The 9,246-nt window shown below is 38.5% G+C and overlaps 1 protein-coding gene across 1 annotated transcript; it reads left to right on the top strand.

Moving 5' to 3' along the window:
• The first annotated feature begins 606 nt into the window (after positions 1 to 606).
• LOC121370153 lies at positions 607 to 1,119 on the top strand. The gene has a single exon (XM_041495267.1). It carries the CDS (start codon positions 607 to 609, stop codon positions 1,117 to 1,119), a length of 513 nt encoding a protein of 170 aa, XP_041351201.1.
• The last annotated feature ends 8,127 nt before the right edge of the window (positions 1,120 to 9,246 follow it).

The raw sequence follows: 9,246 nt of genomic DNA, 5'->3' as shown, positions 1-9,246 counted from the left end.
TCGCTCACAAGATGTGATATCTTAATTTTTAATAATTTTCTTTCTTTCATCCTTTAATTCATCAATCTGTTATGCCAGATTTTTAGCCCACAAGGCATTGCCCGAATTTTCATTTTTATATCGTTTTGTTTCTTCGTTTTGTTTCTTTTCATGTCGTTCTTCACTATTTTTTAAGTAAGCGTTTAATGTTTTCATAAATGATACACTCTCATATTTTGAGGACCTATCTGTTTGCACCCGCCCACCACCACTGTGTCTCTTTACACCCCGACTCCCCCCAGTCTCCCCCTGTCCATCAGTACAACTTTCTGCAGTCGATGTATCATTAACATCAGTGCTGTCTTGTAATGCCATAGAGTCTTCAATGTGCTGTGCGCTGTACGTTTTTTCCAAATCCTTGGACAACATCTTCTGTGTCCTTGCCATTGTTTATTGAAAGAAACATGTAAATATATATTACATGTAATATGGTTTTTTTTTTAAACAAGCATTGTTTATATCATTTATATTCATGTGTATTTTTAGGTTCCAAACACCCAGGGTGAATGGGAAACCATTGCTAATAACTTTCAAGACAAATGGCAATTTCCTAATTGCACTGGGGCAATGGATGGAAAGGCCCCAGCTAACAGTGGTTCTACGTTTTTCAATTACAAGCAGTTCCACAGCATCATACTCATGGCTGTTGTGGATGCTCACTATCGAGGCATTATGTTCGATGTAGGAGTGAATGGCCGCAACAGCGATGCAGGAGTGTTTGCTAGTTCTGCAATATCCTCAGCACTAGAAAAAAATACTTTGCATATTCCACCTGAGCGAGCGCTACCAGGACGAGCCACAGCTATACCACATGTCATTGTTGGAGATGAGGCGTTCCCATTAAAGTCTCATCTGATGAAGCCATATCCAGCAAGAGGCTTAAAAGAAGAACACAGATTATTTAATTACAGACTAAGTCGGGCCAGGCGGGTATCTGAAAATTGCTTCGGCATTTTTGTCAACCACTTTGCTGTCCTTAGTCACGAAATGAATCTTGGACCAGAAACAGCAACCACTGTGACCAGAGGATGCATTGCTTTACACAACTTCCTGCGATGTTCGATATTCACAGGACGTTAGAAGACCAAATATAAGCACCTGGAACAGGGATCTGGAACAGCAAGCAGGAAATCGTAATTCTACGTTTGCTCGAGAAGTCAGAGAAGAGTTGTGCGACTATTTTAATACCAATGAGGCAGTAACCAAAGTATTGCGTATGCACGCTCACACACTATATTTACCAGATTTTACTTTGATTCCCTTTTGCTGATGACAGGTTGCTGAAAGAGTAGGCTGTCAAAAAATTAGTATTTTGGAACATAAATGTCATCTGCACCTGCTCCGCTTTTCTTCGATTTTTCCAAAAGATGGAGCTCTTTGCCAAACTGTGTTCGGAAGGATTGAACTTTTGTCTTGATGGCTGGAACTGAATTAAATAAATTTAAAGTTATTGTTATTTCATTATTTAAATGTGACAGAAATCATTTCTAATAATGTTTGTAACATTATTTTATTATTATTATTTTTTATTTATTATTATTATTATTAGTATTAATTTTTTATTTAATTTATTATTATTTTTTTTTTTAATTTGGTGGGGTGGGGGGGTGGGGGGGGGGGGTGGGGCAAATGAATGGACCCATATAACATTAAACATTTCAAACCATTCTGAAATCAATTTATTTTTCATAATTTATATCTGTATACCGATATAATTAATGGTCATGAAATCTTATATTTCAATATTAAAAATTAAATATGTGGACTGTTTTTATTAAACATTTAAATGTTATCATCAACTTTTGTTTTCTTATCATCAGGGGCGAGAAACAGCCCAGTGGTAAAGCGCTCGCTTGATGCGCTGTCGGTTTGGGATCGATCCCAGTCAGTGGGCACATTGGGCTATTTCTCGCTCCAGCCAGTGAACCATGACTGGTACATCAAAGACCGTGGTATGTGCTATCCCGTCTATGGGATAGTGCATATAAAAGATCCCTTGCTGGTAATTGATTAGAGTAGCCCATGGAGTAGCGACAGCGGGTTTCCTCCCTCAATATCTTGAGGCCGTTTTGACCAATTATTTTCAGGGCTGTTTTATGAAATGGCCGTTTTGACTATGATTCCTGTCGAATCACGGTACTTAATAAGTTTATTACTATATTTTACAACTACTGCTTTGCACTGGTATTTTATTAGTAGTATTAAAGCACAAAACGACATAATAACAATGTGTATAGCTGAAATTTGCATGACTGAATGTATGTGAAGAAATTATCAATAAAAAAGTATCTGTTCCAATGATTATTTTAAAGATATAGCAGTCAGCAGTTGCCTGCACAGTGTTTAAAATATTGCCTGCAACTGTGCAAGATACTTATTTTGTAATTTTTAACTTTTAAGTGTGATCTCACTTTCACTGATGTCACCCTTTACCATGTAAATACAAAAGTGCACTAGCAGACATTTTGCAATATAAACATAAATGAAGAAAACGAGAAGTATATATATATATATATATATATATATATATATATATATATATATATATATATATATATATATATATATATATATACTACTCAAAAGAATTTAAGGGTCAAAAATTTATAACCAAATAAGTTTCAGAGTGTATTAGATTGATGATGTAAACTACACCAAAAATTTAATTTATTGTTCCATATTTACAAAAAACCCACAAATAAACGTCACATGACATGCTGTCAAAGTTGAAGGTTGTCAAACATGGATTTTACACATTAGAACATTCGTTTAATAGTGTGTGAATCCACCCCTGGCGCGAATACACTCGACACATCGTTGCCTCATGCTGTTGATCAGACGTCTGAAGAACTCTTGGGGAATGGCCTGCCACTCTGCCATAAGAAGTTGACCCAGATCATGAAGGTTGGCCGGAGGGGCATGGTTATCCCGAACTCTCCTGCCTAATTCGTCCCAGGCGTCCTCTATTGGGGCCAAGTCAGGCGAATATGCTTGCCAATCCATCCTGGCGATACCTTGTTGTCTGAGAAAGTCCGTTACCACCCTGGCGCGGTGGGGTCTGGCATTGTCATCCTGCAGAACTGCCCCGCCGCCAATCTGCTGAAGGCCTGGGAGAACCAACGGCCGGATAATCTCATTCAGATAGCGGATTCCATTCAGATTGCCATCCACCACATAGAGGGGGATCCTGTGGTGGATAGAGATGCCGCCCCACACCAGTACGCTGCCACCACCGAACCGGTTGTCCCCAGGACGTCTGTAGACACGAACCCGACCGTCGATGGACTGGAGACTAAACCTGGACTCATCAGTGAACATCACTCGACCCCACTTAACACGTTGCCACCGCAGATGAAGTGTGCACCAGTGACGTCTGGCCGTTTTGTGACGTGGTAGGAGTGGTGGTCGAACAGCCTGGCGACGGCAGCGTAGATTATTGGCTCTCAGACGATTGCGTATGGTTTGATCAGACACTCGAGTTCCAGTCGCAGTCCGCAGATTGTCACGTAATCGGCGTGCAGTGGTTGTGCGTTGACGTAGAGCCATATTGGTGATGTAGCGGTCCTCTCTATTTGTAATGCTTCGGGGTTTTCCCGAACGTGGACGATTTCGAACAGAATTCGTTGCTTGGTACCGTTGCCACAGTCGGCCAACGACACTCTGACTGACACCAAGTCTCAGAGCAACATTTCTTTGCGTATTGCCATCCTGAAGCCAAGCAATAGCCCTTCCTCGATCTTCGATAGTCAGTTGTCGTCGTACCATTGTCGAATTTGGAGTGTGCACCGTACACGAACGCAAGCTCCAATTATACGGACATTCAGCATTGGGAACATGGAATACACATGCAAAGCGTGCAAATGAAGCGCTTTGTGAAAAAGCAAGTTATGGGCACTTAGCAGACCTTTCGCTTTCGCCCTAATTTACGTGCAAATGTAAGCATGGTTTCGCCATTAGAACTAGTCGACAGTGTCAATGACAGTGGATTTTATTTCATTTATGGGTTGCTTAGACCCACTTTCGTCAAAATGGAACAATACCATGCGTGACATTATGGTCTAGCTAATATAATTGACATTCAGAAAATAATGTCGAAAATATCGTCTGACCCTTAAATTCAAGGTTGTATCCCCTCTCCAGATATCGTAAGACTTAGCTAAATTATTGGTTTTAAGGGTTTGTAACGTTTTGTATTGAGATGCTTACTTGTCTGAACTTTATTGTTAAAACTACATTCCCTGGAATATTTTTATTATTTAAGCATAATATATGACGCCGCACTCCGCAATGGTTTCACTACGCTGGCTTATCCAGGTCAAAACAAAGCCAGTATTTTGAAAGTGGGACACTTTTGACGGGTTCGTACCGATCTCGATTTTCATTGGCTTATCACAAGTATAGAATTCCGCAACAAGAGATCACGTGAGATTTCGCAATTTCTGAACAAATTTAACTGTCTTGATTGAGGGGTCGTCTCATATCTCCAAAACATATTTATATCCATAGAGGTATGGTACAACGCCTTTCCAGGGGTTGGTGAGTGGGGGATTTGCCTTGAAATTTTGACAGTGGCCAGCTGTTGGCATACGCGTTACATGTAAGCGTTTTTTACTAATTACGTAACGCTCTAGGGGTAGAGGAAGAGGGTACTGTGTTCGATTTACGTAACATTTTTCAAGACTATATGTTATTTTTATTCATTACTTAGACCTAAAAAGGTTTTTTTTTTAAATGTGCGGTCAGTCTAGGATCGATCCCCATCGGCGGGTATACAAAAATACCATGGTATGTAATATCCTGTGGGATGGTACATATAAACGATCCCTTGCTAAAAAAAATGTTGCGGTTTCCAAGGCGCGTGTGCAGGGATTTCAGCGGGGTTGGGGTTATAGACTGTGTTGTGCGAATTTATATGGGACCATGCTCCCCCAAAAAATACATTTCAAATTTTTTTAAGCTTGTGCAAGTAAGGGTTTCGACCTCCAATACCCTCCCCCTGCGCATGCACCCGATTCCTCTCTAAGATTATATGTCAAAATTACCAAATGTTAGACATCCAACAACAGATGGAAGGAAGGATAGGATATGTTTTATTTAACGACGCACTCAACACATTTTATTTACGGTTGAATGGGGTCGGATGATTATTAAATCAAGATGTCGTTAATTCCCCCCCCCCCCCCCTCTACCCTTTCCAAACAAAATAATATTTATTTGAATTTGTCGATTTTAACACGTAAAATTAAGAAGTGAAAACGTTCATTGTCTACTTTAGTATATTTTATTTTAAAAATATATACATGATTAATGTGTTACTAGTATACAAACTAAACTTTGAAAGTTCTACTAACACTTTATAAAATACCAATTCTGAAATAGGAAGGTACGACTGTCGATAATACGTTGTCAAGATCAAACCGGTTTTAACTGAGGACTCTAGTACCGTATTCTCAACCGAACGTTCTTCGTACAGCGCAAGATTTCTTTTAATTTTTTGAGACGAACCCTACAATTTGAAATCGGCAAACTCACGTGTTAACTGAAACTGACAACAGGCTGTCATTTGTGCTTTGCCGAACTATGGCGGCACAGGCGACGAATCAAGCGTATACATTAGACGATATCCGTTCATAGCGAAGACACGACTATTTAAAAAGTGCATTTGAGCTTGTATTTCACATTTGTACATGATGTTATAATATGGTAACCAGAGAATGTAACTTTAATGAAAATGTTCACGAACTGTGAAGAAAAACCTCACAAACGACAACAAATCGGATGTTGATTGCGCGAACCGTTCACGAGAAAACAAACCGAACGAAAATGATAACGGTCACGTGGTATACCATCGTCTGTGACGTTGAAACGGGAAGATCCCCTCTAAAAATAGATTAGACCTTGTCTGCTCAACGTTTTTTTCTCAGAAATACAAAAAATGCATTTTGTGGTATTACAAACACCAGGATTACCAAAAAACACTTCAGGTAAATGGGAATGTATATTCTAAATAATAAAATGTAAGTAAAGTGCAATTTTATTTGTGAGAAAATGAGTTTAATAGCGAAAAACAACGGCGTAATGGTTAACAACTACGGCGTGTCCCTTTAATTTGGAATACCACACTATTGTATCACCCAAGTTCAAGTTCAAGTTCAAGTTCTTTTATTGCTTTAAGTTGTTCAACTTATCAGCATTATAACAATGAACAAACATTAATATATACAATAGTGCGGAACAATGGTGGAGAGTGACTTACATATATACATAGATACACACACATACCCACAGACACACACACACACGCAGACACAAATACACACTCAAACACACAAACACACATATATAATAGAAAAAACAAAACAGAATAAAGATAAGTTATTTTACAGGTTATCCTCAGCGGCTAGGGTAATGATAAAATGAGAACATATTAGTTTATTTCCAGTAATAGTTGATCCCTAGTTCTGTTTGCTTGTAATAAATATTTTCCTAGGTTGTTTATCTCTTTATTGTTTCCGGTTGATAAGAGTTGTATTAATTTCAAAGTACTGGGATGCTTAAAGTAGTATTTTTTAATGAATTTCTTTCTTAAAGTTTCGTATCTTGGACATTGAAGGATAAAATGAAATTCGTCCTCAATCTCATTACAGTTACATAAAGTACATATTCTTTGTGCCCTTTCGATATTTTTATACCGCCTACCAGACTCAATATTTAATTTATGTGCACAAATTCTCATTTTTGTTATTTGTCTTAAATTGCGAGATTCTATTGGTTTTGTAAGGTAGGTTTGTAAAGTAAATCCATTTAATAATAAGTGCTGATATAGCAATCCCTTTGGCGATGTCCTTATTGTACTATAGGCATTTTGCTTAAAAACATCATATACTCGTTCTTTTATTATGACATAAAAACTAGAATTGATATTGGTCGAGTCCCACATATAACTTAGCCCAAGCGTATCTAGTTCTTGTTTAATGTTCGTTAACCAGGTATCTCCGTACTGATACATTTCCTCATATATAGCTTTTAAGATACAGTTACTGGTACTACTAAGCTTTATCCAATATTTAAAAATTCTAAGTTTTCTGATAATTGCTAAAGGATATCGCCCTAATTCGTTATAAACAAAATAATTGCATGTTCTTTTATGCACCCAAAACCTATTAATTGAACCATGATTGAGGGAATCCCATGACAACTTGTGAGCAGCTTCATTTTTAAAAATTGGAACTCTTTTATTAGGATTCTGAAACGTACGACAAAACCAAGTACTGATGAGGCTATATATACGACAGCCGTGTAAAGTACCTTTGAATTGTATATACGCACGGCCGTCGTAGAGACTTCAAAATAATTTAAAATATATTATTTCTTGTTCCAAGTGGTTTGGCAATATGGATCAATCAAATACTTATTTACCGCCTATATACATTTTTTCTGTGTTAATAGGCAGCCCTCGTTAGCGGAGGCCATATACACGGCCGTCGTATATATACCCACTTCGTATATAAACACCGTCTAGTTCACAATATCTTTACAAATGTAGTAATTGCTATTCCAAGCAATGGGGTTATGGCATATTTTATATAATAATAAATTTGACAAACTGAAAGATTAATGCGGTGTTTAGGTGTATAGATTGTTCCGCGAACAACAAACGATAAATGTATCTGTACATGCAAAGGCCTAACTAGTCGAATCGTCGCCGTTTAAAAAAAATTAATGTATAAGCTTATTCAGTACATGTTTATATATCTTTTTATAACTTCTTTTCATTGTTTTTCTTTCGATTTACCCTAAGTCGCATAGGACGGTCAAGCGTTCTCGTTACACGAGCATGTCAAATCGTTTTGAAATTGCAGTTATTCGGGGGTTGCCCATCACGTGACTACAAAAATAATATGTCACACCTCTTCGCTCCAAATAGCCGTTATTTTTTCCTGAATTATGGACGTTGACATAATTCAATTATTTTTTACAAAATATCAGTCATTAGTGGGTTATGGTAATTATGTAGATGGCTAAATAAATAATTACTTTTAGCGACAAATCAAATGTATATATTTTAAGATAATACTTTGTTAGGTCATTAATTAGGTCAACCATCCGTGACAGAGCGTCTTTAAACCGAATGAACATTTCGCATACCAGTCAAATACAAGTTTGCAAACATTTAACGAAACAAGGCTGGTTGAACAAAAGTAAAGTAAAGTTTGTTTTATTTAACGACGCCACTAGAGCACATTGATTTTTTATCTTATTATCGGCTATTGGACGTCAAACATATGCCCATTCTGACACTTTTTTTAGAGGAAACCCGCTGTCGCCACATAGGCTACTCTTTTACGACAGGCAGCAAGGGATCTTTTATTTGTGTTTCCCACAGGCAGGATAGCACAAACCATGGCCTTTGTTGAACCAGTTATGGATCAATGGTCGGTGCAAGTGGTTTACACCTACCCATTGAGCCTTGCGGAGCACTCACTCAGGGTTTGGAGTCGGTATCTGGATTAAAAATCCCATGCCTCGACTGGGATCCGAAGCCAGTACCTATCAGCCTGTAGACCGATGGCCTAACCACGACGCCACCGAGGTTGAACGAAGGCCGGACTATGACGTACGAATGTAGCTTCTCCGGCGCATGCCTCAATCAAATTTCAACAAACATGGTATTATGGACACACCACTTTACTGCTGACTTCTTAGAGCATATATTAGTGTCAAAGAAAACCCTTGACCACTGGTGTTACCGACAACAACATGTGGATCTTACATATGTACACAAATAATAGCACGTACACGGCTTTAGATCAATATACATGTACACGTACATGCACCACTTATACATAATGGTAGGACTGGCCGACGTGTGGGTGCGAGTCAAACGGTGTTTTCCTTCTGGTATGGATTGCGCCTGGTACTTGGGTATGAACCTGGAGCCCAATTCACTGAACTCTCGCAATCTGGCGATCTCACAGTGCAGTACTAAAAGACGTCTAAAGCTGTATCATAACCGCACGCGTGCGACGCGATATATAAATCTGTCGCGTCGCGCGCGTGCAGTTAGTATGCGGCAATGAAAATCAATGATTTCTAGAATAATCGCTCGCGTCGCTCGCGTCGCGCGCAGCCGGTTCGGCGAAAGAACTATGTTGTCACAAAACACTCTGTTCTGTTCAATAAAAACAAAACAATAAATGAATGTTG

Source organism: Gigantopelta aegis, chromosome 4 (genome assembly GCF_016097555.1).
Source record: "Gigantopelta aegis isolate Gae_Host chromosome 4, Gae_host_genome, whole genome shotgun sequence".
Classification (NCBI taxonomy): Eukaryota; Metazoa; Mollusca; class Gastropoda; order Neomphalida; family Peltospiridae; genus Gigantopelta; species Gigantopelta aegis.
The sequence above is the reverse complement of the archived record's forward strand: the minus strand, read 5'-3'. Positions and strand labels throughout refer to the sequence as shown.

Bases quoted from the DNA above. Each gene is read 5' to 3' on its own strand.
- LOC121370153 (XM_041495267.1), top strand. From the start codon at position 607: ATGGATGGAAAGGCCCCAGCTAACAGTGGTTCTACGTTTTTCAATTAC.